This window comes from Sinocyclocheilus anshuiensis, unplaced genomic scaffold (genome assembly GCF_001515605.1).
Source record: "Sinocyclocheilus anshuiensis isolate Anshui unplaced genomic scaffold, SAMN03320099.WGS_v1.1 scaffold436, whole genome shotgun sequence".
In the NCBI taxonomy this organism is placed as follows: domain Eukaryota; kingdom Metazoa; phylum Chordata; class Actinopteri; order Cypriniformes; family Cyprinidae; genus Sinocyclocheilus; species Sinocyclocheilus anshuiensis.
The window spans coordinates 3,202,232-3,227,033 of NW_015560618.1; the positions used below are offsets into that span (position 1 = coordinate 3,202,232).

The 24,802-nt window shown below is 35.9% G+C and overlaps 2 protein-coding genes and 1 long non-coding RNA gene across 8 annotated transcripts in view; 2 read left to right on the forward strand and 1 right to left on the reverse strand.

Moving 5' to 3' along the window:
• Window positions 1-5,710, forward strand: part of ap2m1a (adaptor related protein complex 2 subunit mu 1a) — a 12,108-nt gene extending 6,398 nt beyond the window's left edge. For 3 of the 4 annotated variants that reach the window (XM_016478106.1, XM_016478107.1, XM_016478108.1), the window contains exons 5-13: window positions 1,012-1,017; window positions 1,166-1,301; window positions 1,392-1,536; window positions 1,747-1,761; window positions 2,707-2,826; window positions 2,901-3,036; window positions 3,137-3,234; window positions 3,323-3,434; window positions 5,201-5,710. In XM_016478106.1, coding sequence (XP_016333592.1) covers window positions 1,012-1,017; window positions 1,166-1,301; window positions 1,392-1,536; window positions 1,747-1,761; window positions 2,707-2,826; window positions 2,901-3,036; window positions 3,137-3,234; window positions 3,323-3,434; window positions 5,201-5,335 — 903 coding nt within the window. In that variant the 3' untranslated portion in view covers window positions 5,336-5,710. The remainder of the gene's footprint in view (window positions 1-1,011; window positions 1,018-1,165; window positions 1,302-1,391; window positions 1,537-1,746; window positions 1,762-2,706; window positions 2,827-2,900; window positions 3,037-3,136; window positions 3,235-3,322; window positions 3,435-5,200) is intronic. The other variant, XM_016478109.1, reaches the window with a different exon arrangement.
• Window positions 5,711-6,488: 778 nt separating this feature from the next.
• On the reverse strand, window positions 6,489-21,659 carry LOC107681800 (choline-phosphate cytidylyltransferase A-like). Of its 2 annotated transcripts, none has more exons than XM_016478140.1 (9): window positions 21,507-21,659; window positions 19,119-19,233; window positions 18,933-19,032; window positions 12,924-13,040; window positions 12,668-12,819; window positions 12,454-12,532; window positions 11,205-11,347; window positions 10,906-11,094; window positions 6,489-8,212 (listed from the first exon to the last, which is right to left on the reverse strand). In XM_016478140.1, exons 2-9 carry the CDS (start codon window positions 19,224-19,226, stop codon window positions 7,985-7,987), a joined length of 1,116 nt encoding a protein of 371 aa, XP_016333626.1. In that variant the 5' UTR covers window positions 19,227-19,233; window positions 21,507-21,659; the 3' UTR covers window positions 6,489-7,984. The 2 variants fall into 2 exon arrangements, with proteins under 2 accessions (XP_016333626.1, XP_016333627.1); XM_016478141.1 differs by lacking the exon at window positions 12,924-13,040 and adding an exon at window positions 17,200-17,316.
• Window positions 21,660-22,531: 872 nt separating this feature from the next.
• LOC107681757 (uncharacterized) lies at window positions 22,532-24,802 on the forward strand. Of its 2 annotated transcripts, none has more exons than XR_001633297.1 (5): window positions 22,532-22,658; window positions 23,053-23,129; window positions 23,450-23,487; window positions 23,788-23,863; window positions 24,714-24,802. It is a non-coding gene; the product is annotated as an uncharacterized LOC107681757 (long non-coding RNA). The 2 variants fall into 2 exon arrangements; XR_001633296.1 differs by having other exon boundaries at window positions 23,053-23,112.

Below are 24,802 nucleotides of genomic sequence, written 5' to 3' on the forward strand. Positions count from 1 at the left end.
AAAATTTCAAGTTAGTTTTATTATTTGAAATATTTCAATTTCACAAAGAAATGTGCAGCATTTTGTTGGAGAAATAATAAAAGTACACCTTTTCATTTATAATTTGTCTTAAATCTAATTTTGTTAAAAAATAAAATTGTGTGGAAAATTGTATTGTGAAATCAGTATCGTGAATCGTATCGCATCATGAGTTGAGTGAATCGTTACATCCCTATATGCTACTTGGTTTTGCTGTGGTATTAAATAAGTATTCTGTTATTTAAATAATAAAGAACCATATTTTTTTTGCTCATCTGCAAAATGACCCAATCTGTTACTCAAAATCTGATATGATAATACAATATGAACCGAGCTGTGGGTTTTGTGATCCGTTGCACCCCTACTCTCTTGACATGTTATTTGAAGAAAAAAAGCAATCACTGAAGTTTTTAATCATGCTGATTTGTCCGCAGTGAATTTTTTTTTTGATATTCGGGCTACTTAAATTCATTTTGGGCTACCAAAATCCGAAGAATGTCTGCCCGAAGGGCTATCAGCGATTTTGAATAATTTTTTTTATTCCATGCAAATGATTTTTATCAAAAACATTTTAAATTTTAACATTTAAACATGATATTATGTATAATATATAAAATGTTTAAAATTGTATTTCTTTTCCACATAATTTTTTTTATTTAAACATTTTAAATTTCTAAAATGCACATTTAAACATTTTAATATTTATTTTTTTATATACTCTGTGCGTTTGTGTGTAAAAAAAGATTATACGTAAATGTTTTGTTTTTATAAAATGTTAAGTTTAGAGAGTTAACAGCTAGAATTTCCAAATGTTTACATGTGAAAGGGATAAAAATGCTTGTACATGATACATTTAGCCCTGGCTTAATAGAGCAAGTTTAGCATTTTTCTTTTTCCCCTTTTTTTTTTTGAGCTCTGCCCATGTTGTCTGCAGATTCTAATATAAAACATTTCTCTTTTCTTTCTTGCTTTTCTGGACGTGTCTGGCTGCAGCATCAGGTATGTGTAAATGTATTTGATTTTAGGTCTTTCTCAGATTACACTATAGTACTAGTGGCCTCAAAGTATGTGGACACTTCTACCACGCTTCAGAATAGTCTGTTAGGGTGACCTTCCTAAATCTTCGGTGGTCCATTATTGTCCTCAGACTAAGGAGGAGCAGTCTCAGATTACCAGCCAGGTGACCGGGCAAATCGGTTGGCGTCGTGAAGGCATCAAGTATCGCCGCAACGAGCTCTTCCTGGATGTGCTGGAGAGCGTCAACCTGCTCATGTCTCCACAGGGTGAGACGGCACTGCCTGAAGACTCGTGAGTGTGTGTCTTTAGTTATTAGCGCCAAACCATTCACATACTACTGTGTGTCATCCCGACAGGTCAGGTCCTGAGCGCTCACGTCTCCGGTCGTGTGATGATGAAGAGCTATCTGAGTGGAATGCCTGAATGCAAGTTTGGCATGAATGACAAAATCGTCATTGACAAACAGGGGAAAGGAGGAACTACTGACGATCCTGGGAAAAGGTTTCAGAGTGCCTCATGCACTAATGCAGAGCTTTTGCTTGTCTGTCTCCTCTCTTATTTGCTTTGAAAATTACGTTTTGTCTTTTTGTCTGGATTTTGTGTTTCTCGATCCAGAATTTTCAAACATGTTTGATTGTAAAGTGTGTGGTTTATTTTGATTTTTGAAGCTGTCTGTTTTTGTTGCGTCTCTTTTTCTCTGTGCTACCACAGTGAGTTAGGGGGAAGGTATTGTATCTTTATATTTCTGCGTTCAGTTTTATGTTAGTTGTGCTTTTAAACTGTACAACATATGAGTGTCTTTTATTAATATTTCCATTTAGTTGTTTATTTATTATTTATATATTACCATTAGCATTTTTAAAATTGTATCATTATAAATTCAGGGATTTGATTTGATTTCAAATTCCATCTCGCCACTATTTCAATGCCAGATTACAGAAGAGCATTCGAAGATTTCATTCTAAACTATTTTTTTAAACAAAATAGCAGTGTACACTACCGTTCAAAGGTTTGGAGTCTGTAAAATGTTTCTTATTCTCACCAAGGCTGCATTTATTTGATCAAACATAGTAATAACAGTAATATTATTAAGTATTGTTACAATGTAAAATAACTTATATTTTAAAACGTAGTTTATTCCTGTGATCAAAGCAGAATTTTCAGCATCATTACTCCAGTCTTCAGTGTCACATGATCCTTCAGAAATCATTCTAATATGCTGATTCACTGCTCAAATACATATCTTATTATTATTATCTTATATATTTTAGTGGAAACTATGATAAATATTTTTTCAGGATTCTTTAATAAATAGAGAAAATAACAGCATTTATTTGAATTATAGAAAATTATAAATGCATTAACTTTCACTTCCGATAAATCTTTAATGCATCCTTGCTGAATAAAAGTATTAATTTACTTTAAAAAAAAAATAAAAATTTCCTGACCTCAAACTTTTGAAACAGTAGTGTAGCTTTCATATTGGCGGTTATTGGCTATAATGAAAATGAGGTGAAACTTTCAATACATCCCTAGTTTTTAAAAGTACAGCAGTGATTTTACTTGATTTAATTAGATTTTTGATATTTTTGTCAGTGGTAATACAGTTTATTCTCATATTTGACAAATAGCAAACTCTCACCGTCTTCGTTTCTCTATCATTTCTACCAGTGGCAAACAGTCCATAGCCATCGATGACTGCACTTTCCATCAGTGTGTGCGTCTCAGCAAGTTCGACTCGGAGCGCAGCATCAGTTTCATTCCTCCTGATGGGGAGTATGAGCTCATGAGGTCAGTTCAGCTTCCATCTGTCTTCACACTCGAGTCTGACTCGGTCTCAACACATCCTCAATCTGCGTGTGCAGGTATCGCACCACTAAGGACATAATCCTGCCCTTCCGGGTCATTCCACTGGTTCGAGAGGTTGGGCGCACAAAGCTGGAGGTCAAAGTTGTCATCAAATCTAATTTCAAGCCCTCGCTCCTGGCACAGAAAATAGAGGTCAGTTAAAAGAGAATATATAGACATATCATTACACACTTTCACATTGTTTGTGAGAAAGAGTTTGTCAGATGATGTACGAGGTGAATGTTTTGAACAGGTGCGTATTCCTACACCTCTGAACACTAGTGGAGTGCAGGTGATCTGTATGAAAGGAAAAGCTAAATACAAGGCCAGTGAGAATGCCATCGTGTGGAAGTAAGTGTCACCGTCATCTTGACATTCCTCTGCGTTTGGTGTTTGTGTGTGTATATACTCATTCATGTCACCCCTTCTGTCTGCTCAGGATCAAACGCATGGCAGGAATGAAGGAGTCTCAGATCAGTGCTGAGATCGAGCTGCTGCCCACTAATGATAAGAAGAAGTGGGCCCGTCCACCCATTTCCATGAACTTTGAGGTGAGTGTTTTTGATTGCTACATCGCTAAATGCCACTTTATACATAAATGGTACAAAGTACGTTTTTTTTTTCCCCTACTTTTTTTTGTTTTTTTTTCATCAAATGATTGGTAAAAGGAGGTGCTGAAAGGGTTGGCACAGCCAAAAATGAAAATACTGTCATTAATTACTCACCCTCATGTCATTAAGATATTTTTGATGAAATCCGAGAGCTCTCTGACCCCTCCATAGACAGCAAGGGAACTACCACGGTCAAGGCACAGAAATGTAGTAAGGATATCGGTAAAATAGTCTTTGTGACATCAGTGGTTCAACCGTAATTTTCCCGGGAGAGAAGAAATAGTTGAATAAAGTTCTTTTAGTTTTCTTTGCACACAAAAAATATTCTCGTAGCTTTGTAAAATTACGGTTGAACCACTAATGTCACAAAGACTATTTTACCGATATCCTTACTACATTTCTGTGCCTTGACCGTGGTAGTTCCCTTGCTGTCTATGGAGGGGTCAGAGAGCTCTCGGATTTCATCAAAAATATCTTCATTTGAGTTGTGAAGATGAACGAAGGTCTTACAGGTTTTGAACGACATGAGGGCGAGTAATTAATGACAGTATTTTCATTTTTGGCTGAACTAACCCTTTAACCTTCACAGAAAGTTGTTCGTCCACCTTATGATGTCAAACTAAATATGTTTATAATAGCCGTTTTATTTTTTATACTGTACTATTTTATTTTTCTTTACTATAAAGTAAAATGTGGCCATGTTTGAATACACTTTAAAACCCTGATTTGTGTGACTTAATGTAGCAGCCAATATATAGACATTGATAAAATATCTATTTACAAACTTGTTTTGCTCGTAAATAAGAAAAAATGTGCTAATTTTTGTCAAAAAGCGGAGTAACAGGGTTGAGTGAATTTATATTTTTCTGAGATTTGTGGTACTTTTTTAACTAAATTAAACATGGACATCTTTGGATCGTTTAAAACCTTGATTTGTGTAATTGTAATTTAGCGATAAATATAAATATTGATTTAAAACATTATCAGAAAACATCTATTTACTAACATATGTTTCTTATAAATGACAGAAAACATTAGCTTGTTTTTTTTAATCAATAAACGGGTTAACAGGGTTGAATGAATTGATATTTTAATGTTTTTTTAATGAGGTTTGCTGTGCTTTTTTTTGTAATTAACTAAAATCTGGACATGTTTGGATACAATTTAAAACCCAGATTTTTATTTTTATTTTAGCAATATGTACAGACATGAAAAAATTAGCAACTCAAAATATTAATTTACTGTCTTGCATTTCTCTTAAATTAAAATGGGCTTTGTATCTCAATAAGTTGACTATCAGGGTTGAATGATATTTGAATATTTTTGAGGTTTGCAGTGCTTCTTTTGAACTAAAATAACTTTGGATACAGTTGATTTGTGATTGAATTTAGCAGTAAATAAATATTTTAAAAAAATATAAACTAAAAAAAATCTATTTACCTACTTATTTCTAATGAATAAAAGAATATTAGCTTGATTTTTTTTTTCCTCAATAAGCTAACAGTTGAATGTTGTTCATTTTTAGGGGAGGTTTGTACGTTAGATTCAAGCTAATTACTTTTTTATATTTTCATATATTTGTATCATTATTGTCTTCTATTTTATGTAAAATAATAGTTTATCTGACATATGTTATTCAACTATTAGTTCCCTTTTAGCAGCACACATCTCTGATGTATTTCCTCCGTTATCTTCCTCTGTCTCAGGTTCCGTTTGCTCCCTCTGGGCTGAAGGTTCGTTACCTGAAGGTATTCGAGTCGAAACTCAACTACAGTGACCACGATGTGATTAAATGGGTGCGATACATCGGACGCAGTGGAATCTACGAGACGCGCTGCTAACAAGCCGCTGAGCAGAGGGACCAGCTCTTACTCTCCTATAAATATACTATGTTTCCCTCCTTCCCCTCTCCTCAAGATTTGTGGATGAATTAAAAAGGCTAATTATAAAAAAAAATATGCAAAATTTGAATCGTAGTTACCCGTATGTGTTTGTTCGAGTGCTGTAATGAACCGATCCAGTGAAGAGCAGTGGGTGGTGCAGTGTGTGTCTGTCTGTCAGTCAAAGCCCAGCTTCCTGATTCGCTGTAGTCGGTCTTAAGGGGACCACTGTCCATTTTGTTGTTGGTTATTCTCCCATTGGTCATACTCTCTGTATCTTATCGCTATCTCTCTGTGACTGTTTAGTTCAGTATAAATAATAATGAGGAAAAAACATTGTGTTGGTGTGTATTTGTCATTCGAAGACTCCTTTCTTTTCAGTTTACATGTAACATGTGACCCTGGAGCACAAAAGCAGTCTCAAGTTGCTGGGGTATATTTGTAGAAATAACCAACAACCCATTGTATGGGTCAAAATGATCAGTTTTTCTTTTATGCCAAAAATCATTAGGATATTAAGTAAAGATCATGTTCCATGAAGATAGTTTGTAAATTTCCTACTGTAAATATATCAAAACTTACTTTTTGATTAGTAATATGCATTGCTAACAACTTAATTTGGACAACTTTAAAGGCGATTTTCTCAATATTTTGATATATATATATATGTATATATTTTTTTTACACCCTCAGATTCCATATTTTTTTCTCTGGTTTTGTGGTCCAGGGTCACATATAATCTGGATTATGTAATCAGATTCCAAACATTAAGTACTTGTAATTAGATTATTACATTTTAAAATACTTGTAATCAGACTACAGTTAATTTTTTTATTGATTACATAACATGATTCACACAATAGAAATAAAGTCAAAGGTCCAGTAATCGAAAAGTAGTCTGATTACATAACCTAAAATGTGTAATAGATTACATTATTAACTACAATTTTGTCATGTAAATTTTGGAATCCGTAACAAACTACAATTTACAAGTTATCTACCAGCACTGCACATCTATATATTTCATATTTGTACTGTGCTGCATTTATGCATACCCATACGTGTTGCATCTTGGTAGTAAATTAGATGGTAGAACAAAATACAACACCCCATCTTGTACATTAGACACTATTTATTTGTCTTCCTGTCTCTGTTGACATCCTGTACAATCAAAGGCTGACAGGATAAGGGAAGGCAAAGTTAATAAAATAATAATCTCTCCTAGAGTCACTTCATTTGTGCAAAGGAAAAGTCCAGAGGCTGGAAAACAGACATTACCATGAAAATGAAGCATTAACTATTTGCATAACAATAGTTGAATTCTGACATCAGTGCAAGTCTGGACAGCAGTTTGTTGAGTCTCCGCCTCTCATCAAATTATGAAATGAGATAACAGAACATAGATATTATAATCACTGGTGGTACAATCTCAATTTAAACACGTACCATCTAAAACTGACCATTGCATATCCATACACATACATAAAAAATGGTGACAAAGCTCTTCAAAGTGAACGTTAAGGGTTAAATACAAGTTAAGCTTCTGTCATTCACCACAGTACATCATTTTGTCCCTCAACTGATTAACAGAATAACTCTTAAAACAACTGCATTGTATATAACTCTGCACTGGACACCGACTGTTGAGTTTAAGTTGTATTTAACACAGAATATTCCTTTTAAGTGGTTTCATTCCTTAACAATTATCAACAGCGCCATTGGTTTGACTTAAAAACATGCAAGACTCATTTTGCAGAACCTAATTATGTAATTATCAAGCTTGAGTCCAAAGATCTAAAGCGAACTTGGAAAACTAGCCCTTCAACCTATGTTTTATGGTTATTCATTAAGAGCTCTTTGAAAGAAATCAATCACAGTGAGAGATAAACAGGGCATTGTGCGGTGATGAAATAACACTTTCATTTTTACAGTAAAAACAGACAACTCTTTAGTTTATTAAGCATATATTTTTAAAACGCAGTGTTCAAATTTGGAATTCTGACCTTTACTAAAGCATGACACACCAAATTCATGTAGACAAACTATCATTTTGCACTCAGTCATGCCTGTATAATATTGGCGTATTTTTATAATTAGTAGAATTGTTACCACGGCAACACTGATTATGCACCTTGTAATACATACAAATCATTTAAATTTTTTAGCTCTTGTATTTAGAGAATTAGCTTTTATCTTACAGTTCGCCTCTCAGCGTTTTCAACGTTAGACATCAATCTCGCCCCCAAGAGACACGTGAATTACGAGATGTCTAACAATTATATATTATGATAAGAACATTAAAACGGAACTTAAAACAACAATGAAACGCATTAATACCATGCGCACTCGTTTTAAAACACACGCCAATCCAGCGTGATTCAAGACGAGACGCTGGAGTTTGAATACTCGCATCCCATCGCTGACAATGACTTAAAAACCCCTCAAGTTGGAACCGACTCCGTCACTAACGTTCTAGACATCGCTCCATTTTAACCCTTCGTGTGTGTTAGTAATACAGAGAGCGAAACCCATGGGTCGTGTAAGGATTGCTTCGTTTCTGAGGTTGGATTGCCAGTATTGGAAGACGGATGCATGGTGCTCTCTGGCACTCTAATCTTCGTCGTCCTCCTCGTCTTCGCTGATGGCCAGCCCGCGGGCAGCGTAGGTGTAGCCGGACAGGGCGCTGCTGTGATGGGACGAGGGCGGGGAGGTTTTGGTGAAGAAGGGCAGACGGAAAGTTGGAGACGGGGAACGCTCGCGTGTGGGACTGCTGCTGGGGCTGTGCCGCGGACTGATGGCCTGAAGCATTCGCCCTTTTCCCTCCTTCAGCATGTGCTTCTGTTAGAGAGGAAGAACAACACATAGCCTATAAGAGACCTTGAGCGGAGTCATGGGTATTTGTGATATTTGTGAAAAATAGGTGGATGGAAACATAGCTACTGATACCTGAGGAGGCCATAATGGCTTTTCATTTTTAGATTCATGACTTTAAAACAGTGCTTCTCAACCAGAAGGCCGCAGGATGGCTTAAATTAATTTAAAATAAGATTAAAACCGGTTTAAAATAAGCTAAAACGTTTATTTTATTTCTTATTTTAGTTTGTTCCATTAACAACTGCTATTTTCATTTAAAAAACAGGGTTCTCATTCATTATTACATTACATTTAGTCATTTAGCAGACGCTTTTATCCAAAGCAACTTCCAAATGAGGACAATGGAAGCAATCAAAACCAACAAAAGAGCAATGATATGCAAGTGCTAAAACAAGACTCAGTTAGCTTAGTTTCACAGAAGAAAGTAAGTTAAACAGGTTTGAATGTTCATTTCTGGGTTTTTGCAGTCTGAACAGAGCAAACATGAATGGTTTTACCAAGTTATAAATTGCTTTCCAACACATTTCACACAGCGACAACATGCAACACTGCACAGAGCAAATAAAATGCAAAGTTACATAACTAGAAGCTTTTGGTTCCATGTACTCGCACTGTGTATGTTTCTGGGCTAAGGCAATCCCAGAATGCACTACTAAGTGTGCAGTTGGGGAAAAAAATCTGTTCCTTGGGAAATCAAACCACTGACCTTAGCATTGCTAGCTTTACCAGTTTCGTTCAATACTGACAACTAAATTTGTATTAAAAAAAAAAAACTGCCATATTGCATTTTCCACACAAAAAAAAATCTACTTTTTTGAACTCCTCCTAGGCTGTTGGTCTGATTCCCATAAAACGTGGCACACATCATCCTCAGACCATCATGACAAAAAGTTCTTAAAATGATTGACATTCATCAAAGCATTGTGAATAAGTGAATAAATTGGTCAGACGATGCCCATTTTTAATGAAATGACCTATATCTGCCAATGTCTAAACTTAAAGGTGCAGTAGGAGATCTTGGAAAATGCTAACTTTAGCCTGATAGCACTGAAGCGAACGTCCCCCCCTCCCTGCAATCGCCGTCCAAAGCCACGCCCCCTGAACGCATTTACACTCACAGACCAGAATACCAGAGACAACATTACTACAATAGGCTACATCAGCGGTTCCCAATTCCAGTCCATGTTCCGAAGTGACGTAAACCCCTGCTCAGGGAGGAGGGCGCAATGAACACTGTGTAGGGATCATATCGATCGGAACACAGTTCATGCACGTAGCTCACTTCTAACGAGTTGGTTATCTGATGACGTATCCTGTCTGCGTGAACAGGGTGCGCAGAGGTATGCAGATACATACATTGACAGGCAGGTAGGAAAGCCAATTAAAACGCTCGGACCGAGCGTTTTGATTGGACGAACATTTCTTGGTCCTACGCCTTCCACAGAATACATAAATACAGATAAATACATTTAGACCACTTAACTTAATGATTGCTATCAGGATGTGAAGAGACTTTCAACCAGCATAACTTAGAGACAACAGGACATTCTGAAGACACCCACCAAGTTTTGTCCACAACCATATGATCCAACAAGTTGTAAATTGGTATGCGGCATCTTTGTACACATGCTAACATATTCTTCAAATAAGACTCAAATCAACAAACATTGCAATTTTCATCAGCTAAGAACATCAAATCACAACAGGTGAAATTGACAGCAGTTTCATTAAATCCTAACGTACAGTGTATGTGGAGATTGTTGACTTTACACTAATAACAAAAAGATACACCACAATTGTATCACCTCTTTGTCTTAAAGGGATAGTTCACCCAAAAATGAAAATTCTGTCATTAATTACTCACCCTCATGTCGATCCAAACCCCTATAGCACCATTTTGGAGAGGATCACATACGTAAACAATGTATGCTGTTCTGTGTCAGCAGCACCTTACGCACACCTTACGTTACATACGTTGTTTACTCTTTGATCTGAACATAAACAACGTATCCACGTTGCATATGTTGTTTATGTATGTGATACTCTCCAAAATGGTGCTATAGGGTGACGCGGAGGAGACGAATTGTTGAATAAAGTCGTTATTTTTGTTTTCTTTGCGCACATAAAGTATTCTCGTAGCTTCGTAAAATTACAGTTGAACCACTGATGTCACATGGATTATTTTAACGATGTCCTTGCTACGTTTCTGAGCCTTGATCGTGTTAGGATTCTTGCGGTCTATGGGAGGGTCAGAGAGCTCTCGGAATTCATCAGAAATATCTTAATTTGTGTTCCGAAGACGAACGAAGGTCTTACAGGTTTGGAACGACATGAGGGTGAGTAATTAATGACAGAATTTTCATTTTTGGGTGAACTATCCCTTTAACTACTGATGCTTGGACCCTTATAATTGCTGCCTGCGGGTATATTTCTAAATAAATAGACTATTTTACCTAAAATGTGTAGTTTTATGCTTAAAAGAATATTGCATCATTAGTGTAACAACATCAAACTATTCTGGAATCAACCAAGAGTCGCGTCCATGATGTGCAATTTTGAGTGGCGAGAGGCATAGAGCATTCCAACTCAGTCACATATGAAGACAGGATGCAGAGTTTGCAGTTTTAGGATATAGCTATTGTTAAAGAAATACTCACTAATGATCCCTCCGGTCCAAACATCTGCAGGAAGTTGCCGATGAACTCGCGGGACTTCTCTTCCCATTTCTGGATCAGGTCGATGCTCTTCTCCTCCACCTTCTGCACAAACTCTTTACTCTTCTCCTCCACGTCCTTCACCTTCTTCTTCACCTTGTCCACACGCTCCTGAAGGTTGTACTTCTTTTCCTGTGTGTCGGTAATAATGCACAGCAACACATTGATTAAGAAACTCTCATTTCTGGTATCGAATCCTAATCTTGAGACCATTTTCTACTAGTAAACGAATGAACGCTCACATTGATGAAGCTGACATTAAGCTCTTTTGCGGTGTAGCCACGTTGAAGATTCCGTCTGACGTAGACGTCATAATCTCGTACGATGCGTGTGATGACGTCAGAGGTGGAAATGCCCTCTGTCCGTTGGGTTGGTGCGAACATTCCTGTGGAAGGTTTTAAAGATTAGCACACCAGTTAAGAACAAGGACATTTAGTTTCTAATCGACCAACGAATGTTTTGTCAAAATACATTCTCCTAACCCAGTTTACTGCCAACTAACTACTATAAGTTTGCTATTCATGGGTTTATCTTCCCTAAAAGTATAAATATTGAGCCTCTCAGGCACCACAGCACTGCAAAAAAGGGTTATCGTACTAATTTTTGTCTTGTTTCCAGTACAAATATCTAAAACATTCTTAAATTAAGATGCATTTACTAGATAAGCAAAATGACATAAGATCATTTGTCTTGTTTCCAGGGGAAAAACTCAATTAAGTGCATTTTGCTTAAAATAAGTAAAATTATCTGCCAGTGGGCTAAGTAAAATACTCTTGTTTTAAGTATATTTTACTTACCCCACTGGCAGATAATTTTCTAATTTTAAGCAAAATGCACTTAATTTAGTTTTTTTTTTTTTCCGCCTGGAAACAAGACAAATTATCTTATGTCATTTTGCTTATGTAGTAAATGCATCTTAATTTAAGAATTTTGAGATATTTTGACCGGAAACAAGACAAAAATACTAAGTAAGATAAGCCTTTTTTTTGCAGTGAGAAATTTTTAGTGTGATCCATTCAGATTTGAAAATCTCCTTCTAGCTCAACCAATAGCAAGAGTTTGGAGGTGTGGCTACTGTAGCAGGCGGAGCCAGAGGGTGCTCAGCCAGTACGGGATCATGGCTGACGCGTAGTGTGGGAGAAAAAAATTCAGATTCATTTACAGAAGTGCTAGCCAAAATTCAAAGACTTGCTAAAATACACAGAGACAGACAATGGAGTAAAACCATTGTTTGGGTTTCAATCGAGATTCTTCTCGACAAGCAAGCTCAAGTTTTGCCACACATGTTAGCTCTTTACCGTCAAGCCCCAGATAAAATGTCAAGATATTGTAAGTATTAATCATAGTGGTATTTGCTTTATTTCTGTAGTAGCGCAGAATCTGCATATTTCACCTTTAAAATAATAAGTTATACTCTGAAATTTCAGATGCAGAGATTGATTTCGGCATCAAAAACACATAAAGGTCATTTTCTGAAGCGGTTGTCCTCACCTGCTTCTTTGATGTGCTTGTAAACATCATCACTGTCAGCTGAGCAGTATGGGATATCATCATGGGCCACAAAGTCAATCTTAGGTATCAAAAAACACAGTCGTTCATTACATAAAGACACAATTAATTGGCTCACCCCTTGCTTCCCATTTTACTTTCTTCCTCCAACACTAATATATGTATTATACTACTGCTCAGTTCTCTCTCGTCTTACCCGATGCTTGGTGAGGAACTCGGGCGTGAGAGTCCACGGAGCATTCCGGACCACCTCGTCCACATAGCGACAGTGACTGACCGCGTCATAGCGTTCATCCTCGTTCATGACGGTGAAGCCCTTTAACTTGTGTGTGAGGCCATCACTACACACTGCAGAGAGAGAGGCGCTAAATACAGACGGACTCTGTGCTAAATGATCAGAATGATAAACAGTTCAAGAACTCCACAGACACTGTGCGCTCAGGATTACTTACCACCTACAATAAGATGAGTGTTTGGGAAAAGGCATTTAGCCTGCATGAGAGCGCGGGCATGTCCTGAGTGGAACATGTCGAAGATGCCATCAGCGTACACCCGCACAGGTCTGTCAGCTAGAAACAAGAAGAAGGACATCAGCTTTGATGGCATCAAGGGAACTACTTAATTTAGACACACATTTCAAGTCAGTATGAAAGGTAAAAATTCTTTAGAATTTTACAAAATGTTGTAAATATTTGACCATTCAAAAATTTGGGGTAAGACTTTTTTATTAAGAAATAATTTTATTAATACTTTTATTTTGCAAGGATGCAATCAAATTAATTACAAGTGACAACATTTCAAAAAAAATATTGTTCTTTTGAACTTTCTATTCATACAAGAATCCTGAAAAAAAAAAAAGTCACGTTTTCCACAAAAATATGAAGCAGCACAACTGTTTTCAACACTGATAATATTAAATTAAGATGCATTTACTAGATAAGCAAAATGACATAAGATCATTTGTCTTGTTTCCAGGGGAAAAACTCAATTAAGTGCATTTTGCTTAAAATAAGTAAAATTATCTGCCAGTGGGCTAAGTAAAATACTCTTGTTTTAAGTATATTTTACTTACCCCACTGGCAGATAATTTTCTAATTTTAAGCAAAATGCACTTAATTTAGTTTTTTTTTTTTTCCGCCTGGAAACAAGACAAATTATCTTATGTCATTTTGCTTATGTAGTAAATGCATCTTAATTTAAGAATTTTGAGATATTTTGACCGGAAACAAGACAAAAATACTAAGTAAGATAAGCCTTTTTTTTGCAGTGAGAAATTTTTAGTGTGATCCATTCAGATTTGAAAATCTCCTTCTAGCTCAACCAATAGCAAGAGTTTGGAGGTGTGGCTACTGTAGCAGGCGGAGCCAGAGGGTGCTCAGCCAGTACGGGATCATGGCTGACGCGTAGTGTGGGAGAAAAAAATTCAGATTCATTTACAGAAGTGCTAGCCAAAATTCAAAGACTTGCTAAAATACACAGAGACAGACAATGGAGTAAAACCATTGTTTGGGTTTCAATCGAGATTCTTCTCGACAAGCAAGCTCAAGTTTTGCCACACATGTTAGCTCTTTACCGTCAAGCCCCAGATAAAATGTCAAGATATTGTAAGTATTAATCATAGTGGTATTTGCTTTATTTCTGTAGTAGCGCAGAATCTGCATATTTCACCTTTAAAATAATAAGTTATACTCTGAAATTTCAGATGCAGAGATTGATTTCGGCATCAAAAACACATAAAGGTCATTTTCTGAAGCGGTTGTCCTCACCTGCTTCTTTGATGTGCTTGTAAACATCATCACTGTCAGCTGAGCAGTATGGGATATCATCATGGGCCACAAAGTCAATCTTAGGTATCAAAAAACACAGTCGTTCATTACATAAAGACACAATTAATTGGCTCACCCCTTGCTTCCCATTTTACTTTCTTCCTCCAACACTAATATATGTATTATACTACTGCTCAGTTCTCTCTCGTCTTACCCGATGGTTGGTGAGGAACTCGGGCGTTAGAGTCCACGTAGCATTCCGGACCACCTCGTCCACATAGCGACAGTGACTGACCGCGTCATAGCGTTCATCCTCGTTCATGACGGTGAAGCCCTTTAACTTGTGTGTGAGGCCATCACTACACACTGCAGAGAGAGAGGCGCTAAATACAGACGGACTCTGTGCTAAATGATCAGAATGATAAACAGTTCAAGAACTCCACAGACACTGTGCGCTCAGGATTACTTACCACCTACAATAAGATGAGTGTTTGGGAAAAGGCATTTAGCCTGCATGAGAGCGCGGGCATGTCCTGAGTGGAACATGTCGAAGATGCCATCAGCATACACACGCACAGGCCTGTCGGCTGAAAACAATAAGAAGGACTTCAGCTTTTGTGGGAACTACTTCATTTAGACACACATTTCAAGTGATTATGAAAGGTAAACAACAGAAAACAAAATGTTTTATGTATAAATAGTACCGTTCAATAATTCCATTTGATTTTTTATTAAGAAATGACTACTTTTTTTCAGCAAGAATGCATTATGCATTAAAAAAGTGACAATATTTCAAATAAACATTCTTTCTATTTATAAAAAGAAACGTGTCAGTTTCCAGTTTCCAATGATGAAAATTTCAACACTGATAATAAAAAATACTAGAATGATTTCTGAAGGATCATGTGACACTGAAGACTGGAGTAATGATGCTGAAAATGTAGCACAGGAATAAATCGCATTTTAAAATATATTCAAATAGAAAATAGCTTTTTTAATAGTTACAATGTTACTGTTTTTATTGGATTTTTAATCAGATAAATGCAGCCTTGGTGAGTATAAGATACGTCTTTCAAAAACATCGAATGGTAGTATAGATTAAAATAGAAACATTCTAAAAATGTGTAAAGTCATGGCCCAAAATATTGGCACCGTTACATTTTTGTCAAGTAACGCAACATAATGTTTCTTTCAAAATGTCTTTTGGTATCCACATATGCATTTCTTTTAGGGGTCCACAGAATTGGCATATTTTAGTAAACTCTTTCATTTCCAAAAGAAAAAGCAGAATAGATTTGTAATATCGATGCATCAAACATTTCTTTGGTTTGTTTTTTGAACCAAGTTTCAGAAATGTATATGTCTCAGTCGAAGGTAACAGACCCTTTTCATATTTCCAGGGTTCTCATACAGTGGTGAACAGAAACTACAACAAATAATCATTTGTCCCAGTAGCAATAAAAAGATTCCATGATAGCATTTACAAAAGAGGAAAAAAGTATCTCGATTATGTTGATCAGAAGAAAAAGATGTCAAATTTGCCATCACTTCCTCAGCTGTTGAATTAGAATGACTCACGCCTGTGTTAACCAGCGTTCTGTAGTTATTGCCAAGGTAATAAAACGCAAAATATAGTGTTATAAATATACACTGCTTTTTTTTTTTTAATTGGAAATATAAAAAAAAAACTAGATTTACAATGTTAATAACTGTGGAAAGGTGTCATTACAGTCTGTGAAATGGGTCCATTTGTCTTCCAACAGGACAATAACCCTGAAAACAACAATGACGTATGACAAAAGCCTGGAATTGTTAAAAACAAACACAATTCAGAAGTAACAAATCCAGATGTGTATCCTACTGAATACCAATAACTATGTCTGGAAGCAACATATGAAAGAAGAAAAGTGGCCCAAAATGCCATTCGAGAGGTGAAGGAATATAATGAATCACAAAGGTTGTAAATACAGTCAGTTTTTGCAGTGAGAAATTTTTAGTGTGATCCATTCAGATTTGAAAATCTCCTTCTAGCTCAACCAATAGCAAGAGTTTGGAGGTGTGGCTACTGTAGCAGGCGGAGCCAGAGGGTGCTCAGCCAGTACGGGATCATGGCTGACGCGTAGTGTGGGAGAAAAAAATTCAGATTCATTTACAGAAGTGCTAGCCAAAATTCAAAGACTTGCTAAAATACACAGAGACAGACAATGGAGTAAAACCATTGTTTGGGTTTCAATCGAGATTCTTCTCGACAAGCAAGCTCAAGTTTTGCCACACATGTTAGCTCTTTACCGTCAAGCCCCAGATAAAATGTCAAGATATTGTAAGTATTAATCATAGTGGTATTTGCTTTATTTCTGTAGTAGCGCAGAATCTGCATATTTCACCTTTAAAATAATAAGTTATACTCTGAAATTTCAGATGCAGAGATTGATTTCGGCATCAAAAACACATAAAGGTCATTTTCTGAAGCGGTTGTCCTCACCTGCTTCTTTGATGTGCTTGTAAACATCATCACTGTCAGCTGAGCAGTATGGGATATCATCATGGGCCACAAAGTCAATCTTAGGTATCAAAAAACACAATCTGTCATTACATAAAGACACAATTAATTGGCTCACTGCTTGGTTCTTATTTTACTTTCGTCCTCCAACACTAAAATATGTAAATATATGTATTATACTACTGCTCAGTTCTCTCTCGTCTTACCCGATGGTTGGTGAGGAACTCGGGCGTGAGAGTCCACGGAGCATTCCGGACCACCTCGTCCACATAGCGACAGTGACTGACCGCGTCATAGCGTTCATCCTCGTTCATGACGGTGAAGCCCTTTAACTTGTGTGTGAGGCCATCACTACACACTGCAGAGAGAGAGGCGCTAAATACAGACGGACTCTGTGCTAAATGATCAGAATGATAAACAGTTCAAGAACTCCACAGACACTGTGCGCTCAGGATTACTTACCACCTACAATAAGATGAGTGTTTGGGAAAAGGCATTTAGCCTGCATGAGAGCGCGGGCATGTCCTGAGTGGAACATGTCGAAGATGCCATCAGCATACACACGCACAGGCCTGTCGGCTGAAAACAATAAGAAGGACTTCAGCTTTTGTGGGAACTACTTCATTTAGACACACATTTCAAGTGATTATGAAAGGTAAACAACAGAAAACAAAATGTTTTATGTATAAATAGTACCGTTCAATAATTCCATTTGATTTTTTATTAAGAAATGACTACTTTTTTTCAGCAAGAATGCATTAAATTGATTAAAAGTGACAATATTTCAAATAAACATTCTTTCTATTTATAAAAAGAAACGTGTCAGTTTCCACAAAATTATGATGAAAATTTCAACACTGATAATAAAAAATACTAGAATGATTTCTGAAGGATCATGTGACACTGAAGACTGGAGTAATGATGCTGAAAATGTAGCACAGGAATAAATCGCATTTTAAAATATATTCAAATAGAAAATAGCTTTTTTAATAGTTACAATGTTACTGTTTTTATTGGATTTTTAATCAGATAAATGCAGCCTTGGTGAGTATAAGATACGTCTTTCAAAAACATCGAATGGTAGTATAGATTAAAATAGAAACATTCTAAAAATGTGTAAAGTCATGGCCCAAAATATTGGCACCGTTACATTTTTGTCAAGTAACGCAACATAATGTTTCTTTCAAAATGTCTTTTGGTATCCACATATGCATTTCTTTTAGGGGTCCACAGAATTGGCATATTTTAGTAAACTCTTTCATTTCCAAAAGAAAAAGCAGAATAGATTTGTAATATCGATGCATCAAACATTTCTTTGGTTTGTTTTTTGAACCAAGTTTCAGAAATGTATATGTCTCAGTCGAAGGTAACAGACCCTTTTCATATTTCCAGGGTTCTCATACAGTGGTGAACAGAAACTACAACAAATAATCATTTGTCCCAGTAGCAATAAAAAGATTCCATGATAGCATTTACAAAAGAGGAAAAAAGTATCTCGATTATGTTGATCAGAAGAAAAAGATGTCAAATTTGCCATCACTTCCTCAGCTGTTGAATTAGAATGACTCACGCCTGTGTTAACCAGCGTTCTGTAGTTATTGCCAAGGTAATAAAACGCAAAATATAGTGTTATAAATATACACTGCTTTTTTTTTTTTAATTGGAAATATAAAAAAAAAACTAGATTTACAATGTTAATAACTGTGGAAAGGTGTCATTACAGTCTGTGAAATGGGTCCATTTGTCTTCCAACAGGACAATAACCCTGAAAACAACAATGACGTATGACAAAAGCCTGGAATTGTTAAAAACAAACACAATTCAGAAGTAACAAATCCAGATGTGTATCCTACTGAATACCAATAACTATGTCTGGAAGCAACATATGAAAGAAGAAAAGTGGCCCAAAATGCCATTCGAGAGGTGAAGGAATATAATGAATCACAAAGGTTGTAAATACAGTCAGTTTGTAATAAGCTTTTTTTTTACCTTTTTGTTTTGAAATACATGTGTGGATACAATGTTGAAATAATGCAAAAATGTTGCAATACAAATATGCATTATTTCTGGCCATGACCGTATATAATGGCCAATAAATTGACCTGAATGCAGTCATGCGGTCAGTGAATGAAAGTAACACAGAGCATATGAATAGGTGTGTGGCAGGAGTTCGCTAGAGAGGGCAAATAACCTACGTGGAGTGCCTTTGCGAGCTTCCTCCATGGTGACGCGCTGATACACCTTATCTTCCATTGACTCGAGCTGATCTGCATATGGAGCCGGGTATTGCAGACCCTGAGGGGCAAGAAGCATCACAGCCTTTGGGCTCAAACACCATCTCTCATCTGTACACATGCTTACACCACCTTCATCTCACTCACCACTGTGCATCGCTTTAACTTCAGCGGTTTCTCGCCCTCTTCTGCCTCTCTATTTGAACCTTCTCTCTTTCTCTTCCTGGACAATCTTGCTGAACTGTGGGCCTGCATTCAGGCTCTATTAAAACATACAGAAAAAACAACAGGAATGAGGATAATAATAAAAAGACATTTAGTTGTACTCCATCTGGTTGGTACAAAAAAATACAGAAATCAATAGCAGTATAAGTCCAGATATTGCAAAGAGTATTTCATAACACGGAGTTGCAGAAAATATGAAATATCCCTGTGTCAGGAGAATTGGCCGTGGTGCAAACTATTCGGCCATGTTGAAGATAAATGTCCAGATGTCTTTCTGATCTTCACAGGCCGGGCTAAAGGGGTGAAGAACATGAAATCTGCCAAGAACATGTGCAAGTCCAATATGAGAAATTACATTCTGCATAAGGAAAATAAAATGTAATTTAAATGTAATGAGAATGAGAATTTGAAAATTTTATTAAATTTTTTTTTTTTTACATTTTTGTTTGATTCCATATTGACGGAATGGCTTTCATTACTGGATAACATTAATGACAATTAAATATTTTTTGTGTTGCAGTAATGAGAATTTTAAATGTGGGGAGAGAACATGCTTAATTGCAATTAAAATGAAGGCAAAATGCAAATAAAATAGGTTTAAATTTGCGATAACACTGAAGTAGCAACAGACATTTTCTTACGTATTGTAATAATTGTAAAAAGAGGAGCAGGGTTTAAACGGACTAAATGATCGGGAAAGTCCAACAAGAGTCTGATGTTTTACCGGAAGATTGAATTATTATGACATTTCGATTAAGAATTACAAGGTTAACTTAAAAAAAATTAAACATGCATGGATGAATTATTCACAATAAGATCAATAACATTGCATTTAGAAAATTGACTTTATTTTTAGTTTTATTTTTTTCTGAAGGACAATGTGACACTGAAGACTGGAGTTAATGACTGCTGAAAATTCAGCTTTGCCATCTCAGGAATAAATGACATTTTAGTAAAAAGGTTATTTTAACTTATTATAATATGAATGTTTTACTGTATTTTTGATCAAATAAATGCAGTCTTGGTGAGAATTATAAACTTCTATCACAAACATATTCTCCACATTTATATATATATATATATATATTTTAAATATTTAATTATTTTATATATATATATATATATACACACACACATATGACATATATATGTACAAATTCAACAGCTCAGAAATGCAAGTCTGAATTATGAGATGTAAACTCACAATTCTGAATAAACAAATAGGTCTTAATTATGAGAGGTAAACTCAGAGAAAAGAAGACTGAATTCTGAGTTTATATCTTGAAATTTTGACTTTTTTTCTCAGAATTTGGAGTTTACATATCACAGTTCTGTTTTTTGGTTTCCACTATGGAATAAATAAAAAAAAAAGTTAAATTAAAATGGAAAAACAGGAAAGAAATTGATGAATTGTGAAGTAAAAAAAAATAAAATAAAAATCACATTTGTTTTTCATCCTGTGGTGGAAACAGGCATTCATAGAAATTAGTCACTTCTTCATGAACAGGTGGGGAAAAAACAGTTCATACAGTCAAGATCGCAAAAACGTACATTAAGAAACTGAGCTCAGGTCAACAACAGCAACACAGATTTTCAGAACAAGCCCATGGAAACCCTTCCTCATTCCAAACATTCCTTCATCTAAACACAGAGCCTTGAGTCTTATCAGGGTGAATGCATGAGTGAACGAAGCAAAAGTGAGGAATGTGACCCGAACACAACATTACATCCATTATAGCACACTCATAACTGACTCATCAACTAAATACGGCCCTGCTTTGACATCTGGCACTGATATAAACAAACTAAACTAAGGCCAGCTCATGTTTCAGAGCACACACTGGCATTAGGACAAGGAGAGGAAGACAGATCAGCACTTTAGGTTATAATACAAACACAATCCCATTATTTCTCTCTTATCTAAGAGCACAGAGTCCGAATGAGCACACACACTATTAAGTGCAATCCCAGCTGTGCGAGAGTGTATATAATATAATGCAAGGGTAACAAAAATAATCATTAGTTCACAGACAGGGCTACCGTCCGTTAATGCTCCACATACCTAGCATGAAGTTAGTACAGAGATAAACATAACAAACCACTGAAATAGAGGTTTTTATTCAGTTTGAAATAACAGTGGGAGTGTCTCAAAAAGTGACAGTATAGTTCAACTACTCAACCAAACAGCTAACTTGATAAACATAACGTTTTGAGCTCGCATGTCAAGCAACACTAACGTACACACCAGCTGGCTCTTGTTGATTATCTTTAGGACGCATATACAGACATGAACACTCATTAGCTGCTTACCCTTGTGTTTTAGTGCAGTTATTCGCTCAGATCGTGTTAAAGGGGTTTTGAACGTTTGTGTTTCTTTAGGTCGAGGTCTGACAGGAACCGGAAGTGTCTCTGTGTTCGTGATCTCAGACCTTCGGTTCCGATTTGACAGGAACAACAAAAGAGACTGGGATCAACTTAATTCGGCTCCAAGATGGCAGCGAAACCAGGAAGTTTCAAAATAAAAGTCCTACCATCGTCCCCGCATGTTAAAAGTAGGATCGCTATTTAGCCGTTGAGAGTGTTATTAAATACAAATGCAAATAACTCTTTTTATTTTATTTTATATACTTTCCTGATATAATTGTAAAAGTTTTTCATGATTCCCACCTTGACGATCAGCCAACCCAGTGACTCTTGGTAACAAAAAAACAAAACAAATAAATACTGGGACATTTCTCAAAATATCTTTTATGTTACGTGAGTCGTGACATGAGGGTAAATTAAATAGCGATAGCATTTTTATTTTTGGCCAGACTGTCATTTTAATGTTAATTCAGATTTGAACGTTAAAAATCTCGTTCTAATAGTTTAAGCAAATTCTATTTTTGTTTTTTGTCAGTGTCAGTGGTCTTCCTTTACAGACCCTTCACCGACCCCGTGTTGAATGCTCAAGGTTAAAGCCTTAAAATTATTTTCTAGTCATATACGATTTTTATTCTAAAGTACTTTTTCTGTTAGGATTAACTTGTATGAAATTGTGTTAAATACAAATATATTATGTGCCTATAATTACTTTTGAAATTATTAATAATTTTATTTTATTTATTTTTTATGGATTATACTGGAAAATCAGAATATATAATTTACTGTTATGTACTGTTTAAAAAAAGACCTCAGTTGGTTGAGAGAGTGAACCGTGTGCAGAGTTGTAATCTAGACAAATGCATTATTTATAAAATGTGGAAAATAGTTATAATGATGAATAAGTAGGTGTATAAACTTTGCTTGCTTGTGTATATTGAGGAAGCACGTTTAAGTAATTGCGCTCAGGCACTTTCTCAGTCGCCTACACTGGGTCCTTCATTCCTCCTGAAGGACTTTTCTGGTTGCCTGTCCACGTGGAGATGAGTGTCATCATGCGCTCTTAAAGCGGTAAAGATGGCTTCATTGTGTAGCATGTGGGTAAGTAGTGAATGTTATTTGTACATGAGCAGGTTTTATAGGAAATGTTTACTTTTAGTGGTACAATTATGAAAATTGAGGATTTCGTTTGTGGAGTAGCCCGTTGAATGCTGTCCAGTCGTCGTTCTTCAAATATTCCCCGTTTATTTTAGATACTCGTCAGCTGAGATGTGCAAATAAATCTTTCTGTTGTCACATTTAAAAATGGCTTATCTGTGACTCTTGAGCAGCTTGGAATATTCTATTAAATATGTAATTAAACGTACCTCAGCATCGGATTTTTTAAAGATTATTGTTGCTCTCGTGGTTTTCATTTTTGCAAGTACAGTTCATTGTAATATTTGCTGATATTATTATTATTATTATTATTATTATTATTATTATTTCCCCCCAGCACTGCATTGAAAGCAGCAGGAAATGGCTGGTGCACCGTGTCACGTGTTGACCCCATGAGGTGTGAATCTACATTTTGTAAGAATTTGCATCAACAGCTGATTTTAAATATAGTTATTGTAAAAATAGAATAAAGTGAAGCTAGTTCCATTAGAATGCAAGTTATACTAGATACACGGTTCTCCGTCTTGCCTTTGTGTGTTGCCCATTCATTTTCCTTTAGATGAATGTGGTGTCAACTAAGGCGCACAATAAATCTTGAAATAGTCTAATTTATGAGAGAACACTCTAATTGTTCCTCTTGCTTGTGCTATGACAAGAACAGCGTTCACAATTATCTACATTCATGACTTGATCATTTGTGTGCATGCTTTAACAATCATATTCTATCATTTCAGGTGAGCAGGCCTGCAGGGTCAGGGTTACATGACACCTGGTATGCAGCTATGAACATTTTCAGTTCTCTTAAGTGTTTAAAAAGAAGTTTTAGTACAGCTAGAGTGAAGCTAATCATGCCTTATGTGTTACCTGTTCATTGCTGTTCAGATGAATGTGGTGTCAACTAGGGCAGACATTAATACATGAGGTGGCTGATGAAAGGCGTTTACATCTGTGCCTTTCAAAAGTGTCATGTTATGGACATCAACAATTGATGATGCATTTTACTACATGATGATGTAATCCATAAAAATGCAACGCTTAATGCTAATTCCGTGTCATGCTGTCTGTTATAAAGGGTCTATATTCACCAAGGAGTGATCCTTTCTAATGGAGGTAAATTACCCAGCATTCAAGGACTAGTGGCGTGTGAGGTGAGTTTAACCAACGATTTTTAAAACGGTTCCCTCTTTTGCTGCTTTGCAGAAGTGTTGCGTGCATGAATTTGAGTTCAATAAGGGCTGACTTGTTTTATACACTGTAAAAAAATGACCGTGAATTTAACGGTAAAAGACTGTAAAAATGCTACAGTAAAAACCTGTTAAATGGTTAACGGTAAATTCCCCTACTATATACGGTGAAAAACTGTATTGGACATTTACATGTATTGGACATTAATTTTACGGTAGTATACCGTTTTTGGAAGTGAAAAATACTGTATAATTTAGAGTGAATTACCGTAAATTAACATTCCCAGAATTCCCTGCGTTACATTTAAAATTTGATGTTTTTTTGTTGAAATAACCGTTTCTTCTTAGTTTTTTCTTATCAGTTTTGTATATTAGGGTTACACCTAATGTTGTTAAATGAATGTTTATTGCATTATTTCAGTTTCATGTGTGTTACCATGATGGTGTTTAGTGTTTGTGTGAATGACACTGTGCACCTTCTATGTATGTTATTATTTAAAAGCTGCTTGTGATGGGCTTTGGTTCATCATGTGACTTTCTCATCACCACCTGCATTTGGTGGTTATCAGTGTATTACAAAGGTACAAAACAGATTTCAGTACTTCAATAGGTTGGTATATTAACATTATATCAGTTAATGAAATTACGGTATTTAACTGTAAATTTAAGTTTAAAAACGTTGCTACCGTATTTTTTACGGTAAAACATTTTTTACAGTGTAGAGCTGTGCACATTGCTAGAGTTTCAGCATTCATATGTTCATGCTGTGTCCAAGTGTTCCTGTGGCTTAATATTTCTTGTTGTTCTCTTCCAGATGCTGTTTTCTGCGAGATTTGTGAATCTGCACTACATTCTTTTATAAATAAAACCTTCTGCTTAACAGTCTTGTCTTTTGTATGTGGA

Excerpts from the sequence above, each read along its gene's own strand:
- LOC107681800 (XM_016478140.1), bottom strand. The coding sequence starts at position 19,226 with ATGCAGGCCCACAGTTCAGCAAGATTGTCCAGGAAGAGAAAGAGAGAA. Across the intron at positions 12,533-12,667 it reads AGTTCCTCACCAAGCATCGG|ATTGACTTTGTGGCCCATGA; the intron begins GTAAGACGAGAG and ends TTGATACCTAAG. Across the intron at positions 11,348-12,453 it reads CAAGCACATCAAAGAAGCAG|GAATGTTCGCACCAACCCAA; the intron begins GTGAGGACAACC and ends AACCTTCCACAG.